The sequence below is a fragment of the Heterodontus francisci genome, chromosome 2 (genome assembly GCF_036365525.1).
Source record: "Heterodontus francisci isolate sHetFra1 chromosome 2, sHetFra1.hap1, whole genome shotgun sequence".
Classification (NCBI taxonomy): Eukaryota; Metazoa; Chordata; class Chondrichthyes; order Heterodontiformes; family Heterodontidae; genus Heterodontus; species Heterodontus francisci.
Genome location: NC_090372.1, coordinates 83,454,708 through 83,480,824, shown reverse-complemented (window position 1 = coordinate 83,480,824; position 26,117 = coordinate 83,454,708). Strand labels below are relative to the sequence as shown.

Sequence of the window (26,117 nt, the reverse complement as noted above, 5' to 3'; positions counted from 1 at the left end):
ATATTTCATGCTATGTTTGATTTAAATTAAATTAAAAGCTTACCTGTATACTGTTTCCCTGCTCTCTCTGTTGATTGTGACATCACTCTGATGTCACTTTTCGATTTTTTTTCCCTGTTCTGCTCCCACCATGCTCCTCTCTCACTCTCTGCTCCCACCATGCTCCTCTCTCACTCTCTGCTCCCGATGTGCTCCTCCCTCTTTTGCTCTGTCTCCGCTCTCCGACTCTGGGCTTTTGGCGCGCTTTTTAAAGCTTTGCTCCTGCCGTGATCCTCTCTCTTGCTCTCTTATGATACGATGATCACTCTTACCCAAGTGCTCCCCCACTGATACTTGACCGACCTCATTTCCCAGCACCAGATCCAGTAATGCCTCCTTTCTAGTTGGGCAGAGAACATACTGGTCAAGAAAGTTCTCCTGAAAATTTTTCAGAAATTCCTCCCCCTCATTATCCTTTACTCTGACATCATCCCAATCAATATTTGGGTAATTAATGTCCTCCAACACCATCACTCCATAGTTCTTGTAGATCTGTGTAATTTCCCTGCAGATTTGCTCCTCTATCTCTCTCTTGCTATTTGGATGCCCATAAAATACTCCCAGTAACGTGATCATATTCTTTTTGTTTCTCAACTCTAACCAAATGGATTCAGTGCTTGCTCTGTCAGAACTACAATGTCTTCCCTAATCAGTTCTGCCACTCCACCTTTTTTCCTTCTCTATCTTTTCTGAGCACTTCATATCCTTGTATATTAAGCACTCAGTCCTCACCATTTTTATGCCACATTTCTGTTATTGCAACTACATTATATTTCCACACTATTATTTGTGTTTGTAGCTCACCAGCCTTAAACATCACACATTTATACGGACACTTAAACATAGTTGTCCACCCTGCAGGCTGGTACATGCAGGTCAATCACTAACAGCAGTTTCTGATACCAGACACAACTAGACAGCTTCAGATGAATTTCTTGTACTCTCCCGGAAATTAATCCAAACTGAAGTTGACGATGGTGTAAGTTTAATAAATTACTCTAACTCACGCTTGGAAATATATTTCAAATCTGTAGCTGCAATGTGTGTAGTGACAATAGGTTTGGTAGTGTGATCTGGAAATGGTGTTTCATAAATTAGAGTGTTTCACTAACCTGGAAAAGACTGTCCACAATAAATTATCAGTTACTTATCTCGACATTCAACATCACAGAGATAATTTTACAAATTCCTGGTGCAGAGGTTTGCCTGCCAAGTGTTCAAGAATTTAGCACATTCTGCATGGTTTTGAGTTCCTAATCGATGGGCTAGAAATTGGATAGCTCTGTGTTTTGGGCGCAGGGGTCAGGGGTCACATTTTGCAACCTGCTGCTCCAGTTCCAAAAGAGGTGGGCAGCATATAAAATTGGTGCATCCACCTCATTTCCAGGATTGTATTGTAGCCCCGAGTGGCACCCACGCTGAATTGGCCTCCGTTGCATGGTTGGAGTCCTCTGTGCACTGCAGAGGACCAAGTAGCATTCTGAACTAACCACATGCTCCAGGCAGCCTTTCCTTTTTCAAGGCACAGTCTCTATAAAAGGGAAGCTGCAGCAATGCACTGCAGGCTGCTGGATAATCACTTTGGAACACTCAGGGTCAAAGAAGATGTTGCATCACACCAGGGAAAGGGCTCCCCATTTCAATGACACTGCCTGGAGACACTGGCCAGGCAGGTGCAGGCCATGTTTCTGATGGAGAGCAGGAAGCCTTCCAGATAGAGCCTCAGATAGGAATGGGAGCAGGTGACAAGGGCGGTCAATACCCAGAATGTTGCTTCCAGGACATGGCATTAGCGCAGAAAGAGGTTTAAAGACATCACTCAAGATGAGTGAATTAATCTGCACATATCTCAGACCACCATTCTACCCACCTCTCACACTGCTCAATCCACCATGTCCCCAACACTCACCCAGCAGCACACCCTGACACTCAGAACTCACCTCTAATTCTATATTACTCATTCGCCAATCATGCCAGCCCTGCACACCATTCAGCTATGGTGGGCACATAACCCATGCACACTGACACACAGTCACAGACATTCTGCCACCTCTCTTGCAGGAGAAGTTGGCCCACAACAGTTGGGAAAGCCAGAGGACCGACAGAGGACCAGCACGCCTGAATCCCCTTAGCACCCTTGAGGGGATGGGTCCAATGAATCATTGGGACAAATGCCACAGAGCCAGTGGCACTGGGCACTGCTGAGGCCATCGAGAATGATGGTAAATTGCTGTCTTATGCAACCTCTCTACTCACTCCCACCTTCATCCTGAAAGTGTCATGAAATGGAAACTGCAGATGGTGTAACCGTGGAACTCCTGCTTTCCTCCTCCCTACACTCCTGCCCTCCCATTATGCTTTTGTGCTTTCAGATAGTCAAGAACTGATGGATGCTCAGCCTCCGAACAGCCATGAGGAAGAGGAACAGCAAGCGCACGAAAAGGAAGAGGAGGCACCGTTACTTGACCTTACACTCGCAATCACCAGCTCAGATACTGGTGCTCCGCGAACTTAAGATGCTATAATAAAATTGGGATCAGCACGCGGTGAATCACTGGGCACAAGTGCATTGCAGCGAAATCCCTAGAGCATGAGGTCGCAGATGAGTTCTGCTGCAGGATACTTGGTTGAGGACCTTGTTGGGGAAGACTCCAGGAAACACTGAAGATGTTGTACTCTGAGTTGCTTGGCGCATTGGCAGGCCTGCCAGAGAGCCTTCAATCACTGGCTTGGTGCATGTAGGAGTCTGGTTCCAATGTGGCACAAGGCATCACATAGAGCTTGGAGTCCATCCATTCCATGGCAGCACTGCCTGACCAACCCATGATGGAGCGTCTGTTTGCTGCTGTCTCAGCTTCCACTACAATACAGGCAGAGGCCTCCTGATTTCTCAGTGCTTTAGTGGAAGCTCAGACAAGTGTTAGGAGATTCCTGGCTGCTGACATGCAGGCACAGACTGCTGGCATCGTGGGTGCGGATATCAGCGCTCAATGGGGCATGCAGGCTCTTGCAGCAGTCCAGCAGGGAAGTAAGTAGCATGAAGCCAGTTCGACAGAGTACTGCTTCGACAAAGTATTTAACTTGGGGAATTTGATGGGTGGGGGAATTTTAAGGGTTGATCTCTTTCTAAAATTTAGTCAAGTTTTGCATTTAGCATTTAACTTAACTTTAACCTAAACTTTTAGTTTCTTTCACAGTGTTAGTAGTAAACAAGCTGCCTACTAGTGGCAGCTGATAATTAATTAGGTGGCTAGTTAAAACTGGTTACCTGGTCAGCAGAGTTGACACAGGGTCTTTGGAATTTTTGCTAGTATAAATACAGAAGGCGTTTGCTTACACATGAAGTAAGTAGCACAAAGTCCAGCTTGATGGAGTACTTCTTCAACAGAGTACTTAACTCAGGGAATGCACATCCTGTACCATGTGGGAAGTCCTGGATGCTTCTTGTGGCCTGGACGAGCACATATGCAGGACGTGTTGCCAGCTAGTGCAGCTCAAGTTCTGGGTTGCGGAACTTGAGTGACAGCTGGAGTCACTATGGGGTAACTGTGAGGCTGAAAGCTTTGTGGATTGCACATTTCTGGAGGTAGTAACCCCACAGTTCAACAGGCAGGCAGAGAGGGAATGGGTGACTGCCAGAAGGACAAAGAGGACCAGGCAGGCAGGCAGGGATCCCATGAGTGCATATTGCTCTCCAACTGGTATTCAGTTCTGAATATTGCTTAGAGCGATGGTTCCTCTGGGGAGTGCAGGCAGAGCAAAGTTCATGGCACCATGGGTGGCTCAGCTGCACAGCGGGGGAGGAAGAAGAGTGGAACAGCGATAGGGGATTTGATAGTGAGGGGAACAGACAGGTGCTTCTATGGCCGCAGGTATGACTCCAGGATGGTATGTTGCCTCCCTGGTTCCAGGCTCAAGGATGTCACTGAGCAGCTACAGGACATTCTGAGGGTGGAGGGTGAACAGCCAACGGTCATGGTCCATATTGGCACCAATGACATAGGCAGAAAGAGGGATGAAGTCTTGAAGGCAGTGAGCTAGGAAAGAGAGTGAAAAGTAGGACCTCAAATATAGTAATATCCGGATACTCCCAGTGCCTCATGCTAGTGAGTACAGAAATAGGAAGATAGAGCTGATGAATACGTGGCTGGAGAGATGGTGCAGGAAGGGGGGCTTTAGAATCCTGAGGCATTGGGACCGTTTCTAGGGGAAAATGGGGCCTGCGCAAGCTGGACGGGCTACAGCTCAACAGGGCTGGGACCAATACCGTCACAGGGGTTTTGCTAGTGCTGTTTTTAGGTAGGGTTTAAACTAGCTTGGCAGGGGGATGGGGACTTGAAAGTAGATTCAGAAGGGAGTAAAGAAAAGTTGGAAATGAAAGGCAGAAAAATTAGTAAGTGTGCTTGGAAGGCAGAGGAAACAAAGGCTAGAAAATAGACAAGAAGGGAGTTTGATAGTGCCAAATGATATATTGGTACAAATGGTATGTGTAAGTCCAGGAAATAAGGCAGATGAGCTGAGAGCACAGATTGATGCATGGGAGTATGATATTATAGCTATTACCGAGACATGGGTGAAAGGTGGCCAGGAATGGCAGCTCAACATTCCTGGCCACAGGGTTTTCAGACGAGATTGAGAGGAGGATAAAAAAAGGAGGGGGCGAGGTCACAATATTGATTAAAGAAACAATTTTAGTTTTGAGGAGGGATGGTATTGTGGAAGGATCATCAAATGAGGCCACATTGGTTGAACTGAAGAATAAAAAAGGGGCAATCACACTACTGGGAGTGTACTATAGACCCCAAATAGTCAGAGAGAGATAGAAGATCAAATATGTCAGCAAATCTCTGAGAAGTGAAAAAAAGAATAGCGCAGTATAGTGGGGGATTTCAACTACCCTAATATTAACTAGGACAGAATAGTTGCGAAAGGCATAGAGGAAGCAGAATTCTTAAAATGCATTCAGGAGATTGTTTTTAGTCAGTATGTAGCAACCCCAACAAGATAGGCGGCAGTTCTGGACTTAGTTTTAGGGAATGAAGCTGGGAAGATGTAAGTAGTATCAGTTGGGGAGCATTTTAGAGTCATAGGGCTGGATTTTAAGAGCCCACCGCTGATCATGGCAGAGAGCTCAAATGCTGAAGAACCGCCGCAATCTCCTGTGTGGCGGCTCATTTAAATAGCCGGGGCGGCCCACCACCCCCAATCGCATGGAGTGGGCGGGCTGTCCGTTGCCGGCAATGGTGCCAGCTGCCCGTGCGCAGGCGCTGGCGCCATTTTTAAAGAGCAGCCAGCCCTGCCGGCATATTTAAATTTTTAAAGATACAGCCCCCCCAAAATTTGTCAAATAAATTTCTAACGTCCTTTCCAACCCCCAAATAGCAATTATATTAACTATTTGCCCTCCCCCCCCCCCCAAAAACACATACATTTTAAATTTGACTTTCCCCCACAGACTGCACAAAGTTTAAAGTTCACCCCTTCCCATCATCCCCTACACCCATTACATTTATTTGACCCCATTGCCCACCCCCGCACTGGAAATATTAACTCCTCCTCCCCCATCAGTGTCACGCTGGCTTTCCCAGACGGGGGAATTAAAGGCGCGGGGGTACTGGCCGCCGCACTGAGGATCACAGCGGACCAGGAAGATTGTGGGTAAATTTATTCATCCTGTTCATTTAAATATTGTAATTCAGTTCCTGTCGCCCAGCAGCGGGTGGGGGGGGGGGGGGGTGGGGGGGTCGCCATGGAGCCTCACTGCCGCCAGGAGGATCGGGCCGGGCCCTCCCGGTGTCGGCCTCCGTGGCAGGCCTCTGCCGGAACATCTTCCACCACCCGCCCAACCCACCACCCCTCCCCATACTTGCCACGGAGCCCAACGTCATGGGCTTGGTATAATCCAGCCCAAAGAGTTAGTTACAGCACAGAAGCAAGCTATTCCACCCATCGAGTTCAGGTGGTTCTCCACGGAGCAATGCAGCTGGTCCCACTCCCCAGCTTGATCCCCGTTGCTCTGCAAGTCTATTTCTCTCGGGTGTCCATCCAACTTCCTCTTGAAGTCATCGATCGTTTTTGCTTCCACCACCATTATGGGCAGCAAGTTCCAGGTCATTACCATCCACTGTATAAAAAGGTGCTTCCTCATATTCCCCCTGCATCTTTTGCCCAAAACTTTCAAACTGTCTACTCATTGCCCCTATTTATGAATCCCAAGATCCCATACGCTTTACTAACTACTCTCTCAATATGTCCTGCCGCCAAAGATTGATGCACATGCACCCCCAGATCCCTTTGTTCCTGCACACTCTTTAGAACTGTGTCATTAAGTATATATTGCCTCTCCCTATTCCTTCTGCCAAAAAGCATCACCTCACATTTGTCAGTATTAAATTCCATCTGCCACCTCTCTGCCCATTTTGCTAGCCTATCTATGTCCTGTTGCATGCAGGCTGTTCATATCATCCTCACTGTTTGCCACACCTCCAAGTTTGGTGCTGTCAGCAAATTTTAAGATTCTGCTCTGTATTCCAAGATCCAAGTCATTTATATATATCAAAAACGCAGTGGTCCCAGTACTGACCATTGGGAAACACCACTGCCTACCATCCTCCAGTCTGAAAAGTAACCTTTTACCACGACTCGCTGTTTTCTGGCCATAAGCCAATTTTTTTTTTATCCAATTGGACACTGACTCTCCTATTCCATGAGCTTCAATTTTCTTAACCAGCTTTTTATGTGGTACCTTATCAAATGCTTTCTTAAAATTCATATAAACAACATCCAACACATTCCCTTCATCAATCTTCTCTGTTACTTGATCAAAAATTCAATTAGATTTATCAAGCATGATCTGCCTTTTATAAATCCATGCTGGCTTGCCTTAATTAACTCAAACCTCTCTAAGTGTCCGTTGATATTTTCCCTGATTATAGTTTTGAAACCTTACCCACCACTGATGTTAAACTAACTGGCCTGTAGTTGCTAGGACTGTCCTTACACCTTTTATGGAATAAGGGTGTCACTCTCCAATCCTCTGGCACCTCCCCCGTATCCAGGGAAGATTTGAAGATTATGACAAGCCCTTCCACTATCTCCATCCCCACTTCCTTTAGCAACCTGGGATGCAAGCCATCAAGACCAGGTGACTTATCTACCCTAAGCATAGCCAGCCTTTTTAGTACCTCACCCTTCTCAATTTTTATCCTGTCCATTGCCTCTACTCTCACTGCTTCTACTGATATTTTGTCAGCCTCCATTTCCTTGGTGAACACCGCTACAAAATATTCATTAAGTATATTAGTCTTGCCCGGCACCTCTAAGCATATATTACCCTCTCTGTCCCTAATAGGCCCCACTCCTCCTCTTACTACTTGCTTACTGTTTACATGCCGGTAGAAGATCTTTGGGTTCCCTTTTATGTTGACTGCCATTCTATTTTCATATTTTCTCTTTGCCAGTCTTATTTTCATCGTCACCTCCCCTCTCAACCTATTGTATATGGCCGATTCCCACCTGATGAGTTCACCTGGCATGCATCATACACCCTCTTTTTTGTTTCATCATCATCTATCTCCCTCGATAAACTAAGGAGCCCTGTTCTTGGTTCCCCTACCTTTCATCCTTGTTGGAATGTTCCTAGATTAGATTTTTTTTTTTAGATTAGAGATACAGCACTGAAACAGGCCCTTCGGCCCACCGAGTCTGTGCCGAACATCAACCACCCATTTATACTAATCCTACACTAATCCCATATTCCTACCAAACATCCCACCTGTCCCTATATTTCCCTACCACCTACCTACACTAGTGACAATTTATAATGGCCAATTTACCTATCAACCTGCAAGTCTTTTGGCTTGTGGGAGGAAACCGGAGCACCCGGAGAAAACCCACGCAGACACAGGGAGAACTTGCAAACTCCACACAGGCAGTACCTGGAATCGAACCCGGGTCCCTGGAGCTGTGAGACTGCGGTGCTAACCACTGCGCCACTGTGCCGTCCTAGCCTGTACCTGAAGCATTTCTTCCTTAAAGATGACCCATTGTTCTGATACAGCTCTTCCTGCCAGTCTTTGGTTCCATTCTACCCTGGCTAGATCCCTTCTCATTGCGTTGAAATTAGCCTGCTTCCAACCTAGACATTCTACCTTATTTTGTTCCTTGCTTTTCTGCATTCCTAGTCTAAACCTTAAGATATGATGATCACTCTTACCCACATGCTCCCCCATAGACACTTCGTCCAATTAGCCCACCTCATTTCCCAGCACCAGATCCAGCAATGCCTCTTTTCTAGTTGGGCTGCAAACATACTATCAAGGAAGTTCTCCTGAATGCATTTTGCTGGATGTAATCATAATTCAATTAGATTTAGGGTAGTTATGGAGAAGGACACAGATAGATCAGGAATAAAAGTTCTCATGATCATATTGAATGGCGGGGCAGGCTCGATGGGTTGAATGGGCTGAGCGACTCCTGCTCCTATGTTCAACTGGGATAAAGCTGATTTTACTAAGTTGAGGTGTGATTTAGCTGAAGTGAACTCGAAGCAGTGACTTGAATGTAAATCAGTGCCACATCAGTGGGAGGCATTGAAGGAAGAGATAGTAAGGGTTCACAGCAAGTATGTTCCCTTAAAGAAAAAGGGTGGGATTAATAAATCCAGAGCCCCTGGATGTCAAGGAGCTTAAATGAGAAGATAAAGAAAAAAAGGAAGCTTATGACAGATACCTAGGGCTCAGTACTGCTGAAAGCCTACATGAGTACAAAAAGTGTAAGGGTGAAATTAAAAAGGAAATAAGGAGAGCAAAGAGAGGCCATGAATAAATATTGGCAAGTAAAATCAAGAAAAAGACGGAGAAACCCATAAAGAGCAAAAAGATAACTAAAGAAAGAACAGGGCCTATTAGGGACCATAAGGGTAAACTCTATGTGGAGGCGTTGGCATTGTTCTTAATATTGTCAGGCAAAGCACCACCTGCCAACACTGAGGCACACATGATTTCGTAACATGAACATTAAAACTTAAAACTGCAAGCCCCTGACTGGAAAGACATTTGCATAGTAACAGACAGTGTTGGAACAAAGGGACCCAGTCATTTGCTTCCCCAATTCACAGAAGAGGTGGTCAGACCAGTTTTAGTCACATGACTATCTGGCTGTTGGTTTTTGAACATGCCACACATTTGAAATCAGAAGGCACTTTTCTCCTGGACTGAGAATACCTCTCTCCTGTCTGCTCTCAGCTCGCTCTCACCAGCTTTGGAAACCATTGAAGACATATGAACCCCAAGAGAGAAAAGTCTCCTACAGTGAACAAGGTTTAAGAAGAATATTGGCCCCAATGAAAAATAAGAGCTGTCTACAATCAAGAACTCTACAGCGAGCTGGAAACACAGAAACAGCAGCAAGAAACGCCCTTTACAGACTGCCTCAAACCTCTCCATTTTATTTTTCTCCTGCTCTTTTCTGTGCCGATTTGCATGTGTGTATTGTGTGTGCATGCCAGCGTGGGCACGTTGTATGTCCGTAGGCGTGAACAGTATTAGAGTTTAAGGTTTAATAAATTTCACATTCATTCGTTAAACCTAAGGAAGCCTGTTTATGTTCATTTCTTTGCCTTATAATTGGAAAGCTGGTTCACTAATGTCCTTCAGGGAAGAAATTCTGCTGTCCTTACCTGGTCTGGCCTACATGTGACTCCAGACCCACAGCAATGTGGTTGACTCTTACATGCCCTCTGAAATGGCCTAGCAAGCCACTCAGTTGTATCTAACCGCTACAAAGTCAATAAAAAGGAATGAAACTGGACTGACCACCCAGCATCGACCGAGGCACCAGAAACGACAACGGCAAACCCAGCCCTGTCGACCCTGCAAAGTCCTCCTTACTAACATCTGGGGGCTTGTGCCAAAGTTGGGAGAGCTGTCCCACAGACTAGTCAAGCAACAGCCTGACATACTCATACTCACATAATCATACCTTACAGACAATGTCCCAGACACTGCCATCACCATCCCCGGGTATGTTCTGTCCCACCGGCAGGACAGACCCACCAGAGGTGGTGACACAGTAGGGAGGGAGTTGCCCTGGGAGTCCACAACATCGACTCTGGACCCCATGAAGTTTCATGGCATCAGATCAAACATGGACAAGGAAACCTCCTGCTGATTACCACCTACCGCCCTCCCTCAGCTGATGAGTCAGTACTCCTCCATGTTGAACTGCACTTGGAGGAAGCACAGAGGGTGGCGAGGGCACAAAATGTACTCTGGGTGGGGGACTTCAATGTCCATCACCAAGAGTGGCTCGGCAGCACCAGTACTGACCGAGCTGGCCGAGTCCTAAAGGACATATCTGCTAGACTGGGTATGCGGCAGGTGGTGAGGGAACCAACAAGAGGAGAAAACATACTTGACCTCATCCTCACCAATATGCCTGCCGCAGATGCATCTGTCCATGATAGTATTGGTAGGAGTGACCACCACACAGTCCTTGTGGAGACGAAGTCCCGCCTTCACATTGAGGATACCCTTCATCGTGTTGTGTGGCACTACCACTGTGCAAAATGGGATAGATTTCGAACAGATCTAGCAACGCAAAACTGGGCATCCATGAGGCGCTGTGGGCCATCAGCAGCAGAATTGTACTCAACCACAATCTGTAACCTCATGGCCCGGCATATCCCCCACTCTACCATTACCATCCCTCAAGCCAGGAGATCAACCCTGGTTCAATGAAGAGTGCAGGAGGGCATGCCAGGAGCAGCACCAGGCATACCTCAAAATGAGGTGTCATCCTGGTGAAGCTACAACACAGGACTATCTGCGTGCCAATATGCGTCAGTAGCAGGCGACAGACAGAGCTAAGCGATCCCATAACCAACGGATCAGATCGAAGCTCTGCAGTCCTGCCACATCCAGCCATGAATGGTGGTGGACAATTAAACAACTAACTGGAGGAGATGGCTCCACAAATATCCCCATCCTCAATGATGGGGGAGCCCAGCACATCAGTGCGAAAGATAAGGCTGAAGCATTTGCAACGATCTTCAGCCAGAAGTGCCGAGTTGATGATCCATCTCGGCCTCCTCCTGAAGTCCCCAGCATCACAGATGCCAGAATTCAGCCAATTCGATTCACTCCACGTGATATCAAGAAATGACTGAAGCACTGGATAGTGCAAAGGCTATGGGCCCTGACAATATTCCAGCAATAGTACTGAAGACCTGTGCTCCAGAACTTGCTGTGCCCCTAGCCAAGCTGTTCCAGTACAGCTACAACACTGGCATCTACCCTGCAATGTGGAAAATTGCCCAGGTATGTCCTGTACACAAAAAGCAGGACAAGTCCAACCCGGCCAATTACCGCCCCATCAGCCTACTCTCAATCATCAGTAAAGCGATGGAAGGTATCAACAGTGCCACCAAACGGCACTTGCTTAGCAATAACCTGCTCAGTGATGCTCAGTTTGGGTTCTGCCAGGGCCACTCAGCTCCTGACCTCATTACAGCCTTGGTTCAAACAAGGACAAAAGAGCTGAACTCAAGAGGTGAGGTGTGCGTGACTGCCCTTGACATCAAGGCAGCATTTGACCGAGTATGGCATCAAGGAGCCCTAGCAAAACTGAGGTCAATGGGAATCAGGGGGAAAAACACTACGCTGGCTGGAGTCATACCTAGCGCAAAGGAAGATGGTTGTGGTTGTTGGAGGTCAATCATCTCAGCTCCAGGACATCACTGCAGGAGTTCCTCAAGGTAGTGTCCTAGGCCCAACCATCTTCAGCTGCTTCATCAATGACTTTCCTTCAATCATAAGGTCAGAAGTGGGGATATTCGCTGATGATTGCACAATGTTCAGCACCATTCGTGACTCCTCAGATACTGAAGCAGTCTGTGTAGAAATGCAGCAAGACCTGGACAATATCCAGGCTTGGGCTGATAAATGGCAAGTAACATTCGCGCCACACGTGCAAGGCAATGACCATCTCCAACAAGAGAGAATCTAACCATCTCCCCTTGACATTCAACGGCATTACCATCGCTGAATCCCCCACTAGCAACATCCTAGGGGCTACTATTGACCAGAAACTGAACTGGAGTAGCCATATAAGTACCGTGGCTACTACAGTAGGTCAGAGGCTAGGATTCCTGAGGTGAGTAACTCACCTCCTGACTCCCCAAAGCCTATCCACCATCTACAGGGCACAAGTCAGCAGTGTGATGGAATACTCTCCACTTGCCTGGATGGGTGCAGCTCCAACAACACTCAAGAAACTCGATACCGTCCAGGACAAAGCAGCCCGCTTGATTGGCACCCCATCTACAAACATTCACTCCCTCCACCACCAACGCACAGTGGCAGCAGTGTGTACCATCTACAAGATGCACTGTAGCAATGCACCAAGGCTCCTTAGACAGCACCTTCCAAATCCGCGACCTCTCCCAACTAGAAGGACAAGGGCAGCAAATGCATGGGAACACCACCACCTGCAAGTTCCCCTCCGAGTCACACACCATCCTGACTTGGAACTATATCGCCGTTCCTTCACTGTCGCTGGGTCAAAATCCTGGAACTCCCTTCCTAACAGCACTGTGGGTATACCTACCCCAAATGGACTGCAGTCATCAAGAAGGCAACTCACCACCACTTTCTCAAGGGCAATTAGGGATGGGCAATAAATGCTGGCCTGGCCAGCAGCACCCACATCCCATGAATGAATAAAAAAAAACAAGGATTCACAAAGGGGAGCTCAAAATTAAGTGTGTTGAAAAATTAAACCCTGTTACAATAAGACCAGGTGAAGACAGCAAAAGACCCCCAGACACCTTTCTCACCTGGTCGTAACAGAAATTTGGGGGCTTGTCCAGGATTTTACCCACAGACAAACGAGTGAAATTGGAAGTGGAAAGCCAAATAGTTCCCAATCGAAAAGAACAAAATTTCAATCCAGGTTTTCTTGTGGTTGTGAGTGATTGAAAACTAGCATGACTGCAACTGAAACTAGCAGCTCTCCAAGCCAGGGTGAAACAACTTGGGATAAGTTAAAAGCATTGTCTATGGAGAAGATGATAAAAATGGCTGAACAGTGTGGGATCACTGTACGTGGCAAGACTAGGATGTCTGAACTCCTAAGGCTAGCGTCCAACCATTTTTCCCTTGAATCTGAAGAAGTGGAAGCAGTGTTAGAAGCAGACCCAGACAGGGTAGTGCTAGCAAAGTTACAATTGGAACAAAAGAAACTTGAATTAGAAGACCGGGAAAGAGAAAGAGAAAGGGAGATACAGGAAAAAGAGAGAGAGGCAGGAGAGGGAGAAAGAGAGAGCCTTCCAAAAGGAACATGAAGAAACAGAAAGACAGGAGAAAGAAAGAGAGGCAAGAGACAGAGAGAGAGACAGAATATTCCGTAAAGAATCCGAAGACAGAGAGCTGAAGCAGCTTGAGTTAACTACAGGACGACAGAGTAAACCCAGTGAAAGCATGGCCAATATGGAGGAGCACAATTCAGGGCTGGGTACAAGATTGCTAAAACTCACTCAGTTAATTCCAAAATTTAATGAGGAAGATGTGGAGAATTTTTTGTGTCTTTTGAGAAACTGGAAAGGCAGCTGAAATGGTCAGCTGAGACCTGGTCTCTCTTATTGCAAAGCAAACCAACCAGAAAAGCACATGAGGTTTATTCCTTGTTGCCAGATGAGAGTTCATCAAATTATGAACTGACCAAAAATGCTATCCTCAGGGCATATGAATTAGTACCCGAAGCATATCACCAAAAGTTTAGAACCCTCAAAAAGCAAGTCAATCAAACTTATCTGGAGTTTGAAAGAAATAAGCAGCTGGCTTTTAATCAGTGGCTCAGTGCTTTAAAAATACAGCTCAGCGAGACTCTAAGAGAAGTAATCCTGTTAGAGGAATTTAAAAATCGCTCCCATTCTCAATAAAGACCCATGTAGAGGAGCAGTGGGTTCAGAAAGCCCGGCAAGCAACCATGAGTTTGCTTTCATTTATAAGTCGGTTTCCCAGGAGAGAACCTTTCCTAATCACCACCACAAATCCGAAAAGGACAAAGGGTGGTAAGGTGATATCCACCCAGGCAGTCCTGGAAGAGAAAAGAAAGCAGGAAACACAGGGGGCCCTCCTCCAGCCAAAAAGGAAGGTGCTGTGAGCAAGAGTGAGACACGGAGACCTGTGTGCCTTCATTCTAATAAGGCAGGGCATTTAAAAGCTGACTGCTGGAAACTAAAGGGGAAACCGGTAGGGTTAATTAGGGCACACCCACTCAGTGAAGACGAGGGCAAAACACAGAACAAGATGTGGCTTTAACTGCAGTAAGATTGCAACCCAGGAAGCTTACTATGGCCATTGCAGGAAAAGTTAATCGGATTCCTGAAGGTTTCAGGGTTTTGTATTTGAAGGAAATGTAATCCTATATTTCTCAAGTGGGGCAAGCAAGCCCATAGTGATTCTCAGGGACACAGGGGCCACCAGAACCCTTTTACTGGGAAAAGGCCTGACTTTTCCCCCAGAGAGTGCAGTGAACACCAAAATGGTGGCGAATGGTATTGGAATTTCGGGACTTGTGACTGTAGGGATTGTCCCTAGTGTGCCTGTGGATGGGGTTGACCTGCTCCCAGGTAATGATCTAGCAGGAGTGAAGTTGGTAGACTCCCAGTAGTGAAAGAAAGACCACAGGAGGTCAGAGAGACAGGGCAGTGGCAGGGGATGGTCCCCTGCAGAGTCCCTGAGTGTGTCGTGGGTCAGGCCCTGATCAAACCACCTCCCCCAGAGGAGACTGCATTGGCACGGCAGGCAAATGACCATGAGGTCTGCCTGGCCGAGACTTTCTTTGGAAAGCTAGGAGACCCAGGGAATTAATTAAATGGATTCTCCCTAGCTGAGTTCCAGCGAGCCGACCCAGTACTGCAAGAGTTAGCATAGGCTGCCCAGTCTGAAAGTGAAGCAGAGGGAGCCCCTGACTGATACTATTTAAAGAATGAGATACTGATGAGGAAATGGAGATCTCTTCACAGAGCTGAGGGCAAGGAGTGGACAGTAGTTCACCAGTTAGTGGTGCCACAGAGGTACCAGGGAGAAATATTAAGAAGGGCTCACGAGACTACAGTGGCTGCACATGCCGGCATACGGAAGACCAAAGTCTGCATAAGACAGCAGTTTGACTGGCCAAAACTCCATAAAGATGTGGTGGAGTACTTCAGGAGTTGCCACATGTGACAAGTTGAGGCGAAACCCCAGCCTACAGTGAAACCTGCACCCCTAAGTCCTGTACCAGTGTTATCAGGACTCTCCATCAGAGGGCTGGTGAACTGTGAAGGACCCCCGCTGAGAACAAAAGGGGACAGGCAGGCACACAGCTGGCAAAAGTTTAGAAAGAGAAGGGGAAAAAAGTAACCAAAAGGGTAGGTTAAAGGAAGTCTGGGAAGAAACCCCTACCATCCGGTCAACCAACCCCGAAAAATGTGAAAAGTTAGACCCCACATCCTCCTACGTAAATGCAGACTCTAGAAGCACCTCACCAGAGTTGCTAACAGCATTTACAGGTACCTGCAGAGACAAAGAGAGACCTCTAGGGGGCACAGAAACTGTGAGAGTGATGCCTCACCTAGTCAAAGGAGAGTGCAGTTAAGTCTGCACAAATACCTGCAGGTAGCAGTATCCCAGAGAACAAAGGGGAGAGTAACAAAGACTCCTCCCCCACAGTCAGAGGAAAAGGGAACCACCCATCCCCTGAATTCAGAAGTCTTTGCATGACTTAGAGAGTTCAGGATAGACCCACCCATTACTAATCTCCTGAGAAAAAACAAGGGAAAATTAAAGCAGCCCTAGCACCCAGAAAAGACCATTTTTAATAGGCTTTAAGATTGGTGAATGAATGAAAGAAATGCATGGTTTTTCTTTCAGTACCTTATATTTCTCTCAACCCTGTAATGAAATGCGCCGTTTCTCCACAAATCCCTAGGTATGGAGGTGTCAGGCAAACCCCACACCTGTCAACACTGAGGCACACATGATTTCGTAACATGAGCAATAAAACTTAAAAGTGCAAGCCCCTGACTGGAAAGACATTTTGCATAGTAACAGACAGTGTCGGAACAAAAGGACCCAGTCTTTTGCTTCCCCAATACACAGAAGAAGTGGTCAGACCAGTTTGTCACATGACTAGCTGGCAGTTTTTTTAACATGCCGCACATTTGAACTCGGAAGGCACTTTTCTCCTGCACTGAGAACACCTCTCTCCTGTCTGCTCTCAACTTGCTCTCAGCAGCTTCGGAAACCATTGAAGACAAATGAACCCCAAGACAGAAAAGTCTCCTACAGTGAACAAGGTTTAAGAAGAATACTGGGCCCCAACGAAAAGTAAGAGCTGTCTACAATCAAGGACTCAATGGTGAGCTGGAAACAGAGAAACAGTAACAAGAAACCCCCTTTAGAGACTGCCTCAAATCTCTCCATTTTATTTTTCTCATGCTCTTTTCTGTCCCTATTTGCATGTGTGTATTGTGTTTGCATGCTAGCGTGGGCGCATTGTATATCCGTAGGCGTAAACCATATTAAAGTTTAAGTTTAGGGTTTAATAAATTTCACTTTCTTTCTTTAAACCTAAGGAAGCCTGTTTATGCTCATTTTTTTGCCTTAAAATTGGAAAGCTGTGCACAAGGATTCACAAAGAGGGAGCTCAAAACACAGTGTTTAAAAAATTAAACCCTGTTACAATAAGACCAGTTGAAGACAGCAAAAGATCCCAGACAACTTTCTCACCTGCTCGTAACAATATGTTGCATCTGTTTTCACAAAAGAGAGGGATAATACAGACATTGCAATTAGGGAGGAGGAGTGTGAAATATTAGATGAGATTTGATTAGCATAGTGAGAGAGAAAATATTAAGGGGTTTAACATTTTTGAAAATGGTTAATTCTCCAGGCCTGGACAAAATACAACCTAGGCTGTTAAGGGAAGCAAGAGAAGAAATAGCGGAGGCCCTGACCATCATTTTCCAGTCCTCTCTGGCTACAGGTGTGGTGCCAGAGGACTGGACGACAGCTAATGTTGCACCATTGTTTAAAAAAAGAGAAAGGGAGAGACTCAGTAATTATAGGCCAGTCAGCCTAACTTCAGTGGTGAAAAAACTATTGGAAAAATTCTGAGGGACAGGATAAATCTTTCATTAGAAAGATACTGATCAGTCAAACACAGTCAGCAGGGATTTATTAAGGGAAGATCGTGTCTGACTAACATAATGGAGTTTTTTGAGGTTGTAATAAGGAGGGTCGATGAAGGCAGTGAATTTGATGCAGTTTATATGGATTTTAGCAAGGCTTTTGATAAGGTCCCACATGGCAGAGTGGTCATGAAAGTAAAAGTCAATGCAATCCAAGACAAAGAGGCAAGTTGGATCCAAAGTTGGCTCAGAGGCAGGAAGCAAAGGGTAATGATCGATGGGTGTTTTGCGACTGGAAGGCTGCTTCCAGTGGGGTGCTGCAGCACTTGGTACTAGGTCACTGCTTTTTGTGGTACATATCAATGATTTGAACTTGAATATAGTGGGTATGATTAAGAAGTTTGCAGACAATACTAAAATTGGCTGTGTGGCTGATAACGAAGAAGAAAGCTGAAGACTGAAGGACAAATCAATGGACTAGTAAGGTGGACAGATCGGTGCCAAATGGAGTTCAGTCCAGATAGTGTGAGTTAATGTATTTGGGGAAGGCTAACAAGGCAAGGGAATATACAATAAATGGTGATACTGAGAAGGGTAGAGGAACAGAGGGACCTTGGAGTGCATGTTCACAGATCCCTGAATGTTGCTGGACCGGTAGATAAGGTAGTCAAGAAGGCATATGGGATACTTGCCTTTATTAGCTGAAGCATAGAATTTAAGAGCTGGGAGGTTATGCTGGAACTGTATAAAACACTAGTTAGGCCACAGCTGGAGTACTGCATGCTGTTTTGGTTGCTGCACTATAGGAAAAATTGATTGCACTGGAGAGGGTACAGAGAAGATTTACGAGGATGTTACCTGGACTGGAGAATTTTAGCTATGAGGAAAGATTGAATAGGCTGGGGTTGCTTTCTTTGGAGCAGAGAATGCTGAGGAGAGACCTAATTGAAGTGTATAAAATTATGAGGGGTGTAGATAGGGTGGATAGGAAGGCCCTATTCCCCTTGGTTGTGGGGTTCATAACCAGGAGGCATAGATTTAGCATAAGAGGTAGGAGGTTTAGAGGGGATTTGAGAGGAAACTTTTTAACCCAGAGGATGGTGGGGATCTGGAACGCACTGCCTGAAAGAGTGAGAGAAGCAGAAACCTTCATAACATTTTTTAAGTACTTGGATATGCACTTGAAGTGCTGTAACCTACAAGGGTATGGACCTTGAGTTGGGGAGTGGGATTAGGCTGGATGGATACTTGTTGGCCATTGTGGACATGATGGGCTGAATGACCTCCTTCTATGCTGCAAATTTCTATGATTCTATCTGTACTCCAGCAAATTATAGATTCCCGTGGGAGTGGCACTGTGAAGTGCAAGCCTGCTGCCCTCTCTCAGAATGACAACATTCATGCTCCCACCACTGCCACTCCACCAGTGCCCCTGCTGTTGTCTCAGCTAGCCAGTTCAGACTACTGGCACCCATGCCGAGGTGATGCATTCCACAGCTGGGGCCTCGAAACCCAGAGCCACTCGAGGGTGGCTCAAAAGACCATCTGCAGTTTCACCCAAGTGGAGGTCAGCAGCCTTCCACCTACCTTTGTGATGGGGAGTCTGCTAAGATGTACTGTTTAGGAATGGTGGTCCATGTTGGGCTGTTAACTGAAGCAGAGCCTCATAATGCGGTTCCACTTGCTCCATCGAGTTACTCATTGTGGATGTGGTCTCCTACATGTCCCTCCTCCTTTTCCTCTTCTTCTTGAGGGGGTCTCCCAATCCCAGAAGGTAGTGGCTGGGCCCTCAGAACTGCAATATTGTGGAGGACGTAGCACACCACCACCACAAATATGGACACCCTCTCAGGCGTATACTGGAGTGATGCCCCTGACCAATCTAGGCAGTGATGTGCTGCTTAAGGAGGCCGATGGCTTGCTCCATGGTATTGTGCATGGCCCCAAGTTTCTCATAGAAGGCTCTCTGACCTCGCATGGTGGGATGGCGGAAAGGGTTCATGAGCCACGTGAGGAGGAGATAACTTTTGCTGCCAAGCAGCCATCCTCCGGTGTATCTTAGAGGTAGGTATTGTGGACAGGTGCAGGCTAAAAGCATTGCCGGTGCTGTCAGGTTAGTGGGCATTCACCGAGGTGTACATCTTGGTGTGGTTAAACACCAACTTCACTTTGACTGAGTTGTAGCCCTTGCAGTTGCGGTACCTCTCCCCGTTGACGTAGGGAGCCATGTCCGTGCAGTCGATGGTGCCCTGCACCACTGGGAAGCCCGCTATACTGATGCATCCATGTGCCCTTTCATCCTGGTGTTCCCTCCTCAGGGAGAAGAAGATGAAGTCCCTCTCCTCACATACAGTTCCTCTGTGATTTCCCTGATACATCTATGCATGAAAAACTCTGATCTGTGGCTAATGTCATCTGCTCCCTCCTGGAAGTGGTGTAGAACATAAGGGCGATGGTGACCTTCATGGCAACCGGGAGGGCGGTCCTCACCCTGCTTCGAAGATCCAGGTTGATGTGAAGGAGGCAGCATAACTCGTGACCACCTCCTTTGTAAATTGTAGTTTCCTCAAGTACTACTCGTGGCTCATTGCTAAGTAGGAGCAGTGCCCCTGAAACATCTTTTATGGGTAGGCCCTTTTATGGAGAGCCCTCCTTCTCCTCTCAGCTTGCACAGCTTTCCCTCTCTGCCTCCTCCTCTGTAGTTTCTACACATGCTGTAGACCAAGTGGTACTGCAATTACTGCCTCCATACCTGTGGTCAGCAAAAACCTCCAAATTGCTCCAGCAACTCACCACAGTGCTTCTACAAACTTTGCTTGAGGGACCTTTAAATAGCTCCAGAAGGGCCCATCTTGCTTCATAACACATGTTGTTTCAGGATTGATTAATAAAGATGCTGACCGTCTTGACCAAATTTGATATCCTGGCATTGCCTCCAGCCATTTGGATCACTGACATCATGATAGCATTCAAAGTCTTCAGGCGCACACAGGGGATGTACCGACATGCGCCACCCCAATTCAATAACACTGTGCACGAAGTGACAAGTAACACAACATGCAGATGGAAACCTCTGGTAGGCCTCCACAGCAATGCTAGAAGCTACACAACTGAATTTTGCACCCAATATTTCCAGCGGGAGAACCTCTGAGCCAAGAGCAGAAATTTGTGAAATCATTTCTTACAGTGGCTTTATATACATGAACTATTTTACAAAAATGATATAAATTCCATGATCCATTTATTTTACAGATTGATAGATGTGCACAAGCACTTTAAGATTACAGCAAACTGGTGTAGATAGCAGCGCTTTTATTATAATCCATTACACTTACTCAGGGTAGAATCTTTTATGGGGCTAGGACTGGAGCTGCTGGAGTGATCTGAAATGTTCAACTCATCATCCATTTCTGGACACATATCTGCAGTACAATAGAAAGAAAAGCTGACACATTTTAAACTGAAGACATACATATTAGCATTTTACAGTTTCACTGGTTTTGTATCAGTTATCATTTTAAAAATGTTCATGTCCAAACTAGATAGCCATTTTACACGATCAAGTTGAAAATTAACAACTTATATTCTTAAGGATATTATCAAAACAGATCACTAATACATCGTTATAAAAAATTACATTCCAATTGTAAACAAAATTTCTGTAATATTATTTGACCATTCACATTTTTAAAATGTCAAAAAAATTACAATGTAAAATATATTTCAACCAAATTATTTGTGTCAGTCTGAATGTCTCATAAATTCTGGATTAATTAACATTTTAGATAACATTAAATAACATTTATTGCAGTACATCATTTCTACTTATTCCATGTTATTAAGAACCTAAATTGTACCTTTTTCTGTGCTCTCTGCAGAATTAAATTTCTCGAGAAATACTACATCATCCCCATCTTTAACATGCAGTACATGTGTGCCATCTAATGGGTTATCACTTGTTTCTGATGACTCACACTTCAGACTGGCTGTTCCACTGCTGCTTCCTAGACTTGACTTATCACAATGCTCCTGTAATGCAAGAAGGTAAACTTTAATATAGGAAGATAATTTAGCATTTTACTGCACAATTTACTACACAATATATCAACTGCATATTGCTGCTTAATCGTTGAGGAAGATACCTGAAAGCTCAATGGCCTGTGCCATTAAAAAATGTAACTCATATTTGGCCGGTCAGAGGGAGCCTGGGAAATCCACATTCTGCAACTTTAAATTACAAACAGAATTGCCAGCATCTGTGAAGATGTTCCTGGTGTTAAGACCGAGGCAGGAGGAGTGAGAAAGAAGGATAAGTTTGGCAAGTTTCGGGAACCTTGGATAACAAGGGATATTGTGAGCCTAGTCAAAAAGAAAAAGGAAGCATTCGTAAGGGCCAGAAGGCTGGGAATAGACGAAGCCCTTGAGGAATATAAAGAAAGTAGGAAGGAACTTAAGCAAGGAGTCAGGAGGGCTAAAAGGGGTTATGAAAAGTCATTGGCAAACAGGATTAAGGAGAATCCCAAGGCTTTTTATACGTATATAAAGAGCAAGAGGGTAACCAGGGAAAGGGTTGGCCCACTCAAGGACAGAGGAGGGAATCTATGTGTGGAGCCAGAGGAAATGGGCGAGGTACTAAATGAGTACTGTGCATCAGTATTCACCAGAGAAGGACTTGGTGGATGATGAGTCTAGGGAAGGGAGTGTAGATAGTCTGGGTCATGTCATCATCAAAAAGGAGGAGGCGTTGGGCGTCTTGCAAAGCATTAAGGTAGATAAGTTCCCAGGGCCTGATGGGATCTACCCCAGAATACTGAGGGAGGCAAGGGAAGAAATTCCTTGACAGAAATCTTTGTATCCTCATTGGCTACAGGTGAGGTCCCAGAGGACTGGAGAATAGCCAATGTTGTTCCTTTGTTTAAGAAGGGTAGCAAGGATAATCCAGGAAATTATAGGCCGGTGAGCCTTACGTCAGTGGTAGGGAAATTATTAGAGAGGATTCTTTGGGATAGGATTTACTCCCATTTGGAAACAAATGAACTTATTAGCGAGAGGCAGCATGGTTTTGTGAAGGGGAGGTTTGTCTCACCAACTTCATTGAGTTTTTTGAGGAAGTGACGAAGATGATTGATGAAGGAAGGGCAGTGGATGTTGTCTATATGGACTTCAGTAAAGCCTTTACAAGGTCCCTCATGGCAGACTGGTACAAAAGGTGAAGTCACACGGGATCAGAGGTGAGCTGGCAAGCTGGATACAGAACTGGCTCGGTCATAGAAGACAGAGGGTAGCGGTGGAAGGGTGCTTTTCTGAATGGAGGGCTGTGACTAGTGGTGTTCCACAGGGATCAGTGCTGGGACCTTTGCTGTTTGTAGCATATATAAATGATTTGGAGGAAAATGTAGCTGGTCTGATTAGTAAGTTTGCGGACGACACAAAAGTTGGTGGAGTTGCAGATAGTGATGAGGATTGTCAGAGGATTCAGCAGGATATAGATCGGTTGGAGACTTGGGCGGAGAAATGGCAGATGGCGTTTAATCCGGACAAATGTTTGAGGTAATGCAATTTGGAAGATCTAATACAGGTGGGAAGTATACAGTAAATGGCAGAACCCTGAGGAGTATTGACAGGCAGAGAGATCTGGGCGTACAGGTCCACAGGTCACTGAAAGTGGTAACGCAGGTGGATAAGGTAGTCAAGAAGGCATACGGCATGCTTGCCTTCATCGGTCGGGGCATAGAGTATAAAAATTGGCAAGTCATGCTGCAGCTGTACAGAACTTTAGTTCGGCCACACTTAGAATATTGCGTGCAATTCTGGTCGCCACACTACCAGAAGGACGTGGAGGCTTTGGAGAGGATACAGAAAAGGTTTACCAGGATGTTGCCTGGTCTGGAGGGCATTAGCTATGAGGAGAGGTTGGATAAACTCGGATTGTTTTCACTGGAACGACGGAGGTGGAGGGATGACATGATAGAGGTTTACAAAATTATGAGTGGCATGGACAGAGTGGATAGTCAGAAGCTTTTTCCCAGGGTGGAAGAGTCAGTTACTAGGGGACATAGGTTTAAGGTGCGAGGGGCAAAGTTTAGAGGGGATGTGCGAAGCAAGTTCTTTACAGAGAGGGTGGTGAGTGCCTGGAACTTGCTTCCGGGGGGTGGGGTGGTGGTGGAAGCAGGTATGATAGCGAAGTTTAAGAGGCATCTTGAGAAATACATGAATAGGATGGGAATAGAGGGATACGGTCCACGGAAGTGCAGAAGGTTTTAGTTTAGACTGGCATGAAGATCGGCGCAGGCTTGGAGGGCCGAATGGCCTGTTCCTGTGCTGTACTGTTCTTTGTTCTTTGTTGAGTGCACTGTTAATTCAGTCGCACATCTCCGCAGGTCACAACATATCAATAAATGTTCTTACTTACTGAAACAGCCCATTAGATACTCTATTTGTCCCCAGAATAAAGCACACCAACCAAGTTTCTTCAATAAACAACAAAATTATCTGTTTATTATAAAACCAAGTCTTAACCAATAATGAAGTAAATATATATATATGTGAATTGTAATATTAAAGCTTTGTATTATTCCTAGCCCCCCACGCACACTCACATGCATCTAAAAACTGGTTAACCGGAAAAAAGGGGATTTTTGTTTACAGCTGTTACAAAGAAGTAGAAGGAATAAAAAAAACTTTTACTGAAAAGATATGGGAGTCCTTTTTTTGGCAAGGTGCCCAAAGTCGAATAGTTGGCAGCCACACGGAATTTTTCCAGGTGAGGTTGATGAACAGTCTGTTTGGGGAGGTGTTCAAAGAAATTCAACAGCCGAAGGCTTCCATTGGTCTTCCATCTGGTGTGCAGCAACAGAGGTGTCAGTTCTCACACACATTCAATGCTAAAATCCTTTTTTAAATATGTAAGGTTTCTGCAAGCATTCAGGATGTCTTCAAAATTACAGGAGGCAACCGTACCACTTCATACAAGCATTTGCTTTTCCAGAGCAGGGATTCTTCAAAGATGCAGGTAACAGTTCTGATCTCCTGGCAAGTCCATATGCAGATCCCAACTGCCTGTTTTTAGTCCTAAAACCAGCATCTTTAACAGTTCAAAGTGAAAGTACTTTTCCAAGTAAGTCTCATGCTAAGTCATAAATTCTCTCTTGTCACAACAAAGGGTAGCTCTTTGGTCAAAACCCCCTGTGGTTTCCTTGAAATCACCTGGTTTCCAGTATTTGTTTACTGGTCAAAACCAGGAACCTCTTGTTGGCCTTGCTTTTTTTAAAAAAGCATCCATAAAGTTCAGCTATCTCCAGATGTTTCAATGTCCATGAAATCTTTTTTTTAGTTTTTAAAAGTTTCGATTCCCAAGTTTTACCACAAAAAATATGGGTTCTTGTAACACTGGGTTGGCCTGTTTCACCTTGCTGCTCAAGGACAGAAAGCCAACTGAAATGGGAAGCAAGAGGAGGAGAATGTGGTGTTAAATGCAAATATGATGAGAGCCTCAAGCGGGCTGAGACCTGAAGGATATAGTTGCCAGACTGAGCTTTTAGCAGCTGGTGAGAGATCCAACGTGAGGGAAGAATCTACTTGACCTTGTCCTCACCAATCTACCTGTTGCAGATTCATTTGTCCATGAGAACATTGGTAGGAGTGACCACTGCATAGTCCTTTTGGAGACCAAACTCTGTCTTCATATTGAGAACATCCTCCATTCTGTTGTATGGCACTACCACCGTGATAAATGGGATAGATTAAGAACAGATTTAGTAGCTCAAAATCAAACATCCATGAGTTGCTGTAGGTCAACAGCAGTAGAATTGCATACCACTACAACCTGTAAACTCATGGCCCAGCATATCCCTTACACCTCGATCACCATTATGCCAGATTGCCAACCCTGGTTCAATTAAGAATGTAGAAGAATATGTGGATCTGGTGAAGCTACAATACAGGCTGAACAATGAACACAGTATGCTATAGACAGAACTAAGCAATCCCACAACCAACTGATCAGGTCAAACCTCTGTAGCCTTACAACATCCAATTGTGAATGGTGGTGGACAATTAAGCAACCAATGAATGAAGGAAGATACATGAACATCTGTATCCTCAACGATGGCAGACTCCTGCATTTGAACGGATAAGCCAAGGATACACATTTCCAACCATCTTCAGCCAGAAGTGACGAGTGGATGATCCTTCTCTTGCCTCCTTCTCAGGTTCTCAACTATTACAGATTCCAGTTTTCAATTTTATTCACTCTACATGATATTAAGAAACAGTTGAGTATACTGGACACAGCAAAGATTATGGGTCCCGACACCATCCCAGGCCTTCAGGTCAGTTTGGTGACTAGTGGTGCTATCGCACCATTCTTAATGATGGACATTGAAGTCCTCCACCCAGAGTGCACCCTTTGCCTTTGCTACTCTCAGTACTTCCTCTAAGTGGTGTTCAGCATGGAGGAGAGCTGAGTCATCAGCTGAGGAAGGAAAATACAACAACAACATCAACATTACTTATATAGTGCCTTTAATTTAGTAAGGCATCCCAAGGTGCTTCACAGGAGCGCAATCAAACAAAATTTGACACTAAGTCACATAAGGAGATTTTAGGGCAGATGTCAAAGAGGTGGGTTTTAAGAAGTGCCTTAAAGTAGGTAAGAGAGGAAGGGAGGTAGAGAGGTTTAAGGAGAATTCCAGCAGTTAGGACCTTGGCAGCTGATGGCACGGCCATCAATGGTGGATTGATTCAAATGGTGGATCCTCAAGAGGCTAGAATTAGTGGAGCGCAGATATTTTTTTTTTAGAGATACAGCACTGAAACAGGCCCTACGGCCCACCGAGTCTGTGCCGACCATCAACCACCCATTTATACTAATCCTATACTAATTCCATATTCCTACCACATC

General features: G+C 45.5%; 1 protein-coding gene across 5 annotated transcripts in view; it reads right to left on the bottom strand.

The window, feature by feature from the left end:
- The window catches only part of nek10 (NIMA-related kinase 10), a 485,577-nt gene that overhangs the window by 78,602 nt on the left and 380,858 nt on the right, over positions 1–26,117 (bottom strand). For all 5 annotated transcript variants that reach the window (XM_068059792.1, XM_068059804.1, XM_068059810.1 and 2 more), the window contains 2 exons: positions 21,073–21,244; positions 20,551–20,637 (listed from right to left, as the gene is read on the bottom strand). In XM_068059792.1, coding sequence (XP_067915893.1) covers positions 20,551–20,637; positions 21,073–21,244 — 259 coding nt within the window. The remainder of the gene's footprint in view (positions 1–20,550; positions 20,638–21,072; positions 21,245–26,117) is intronic.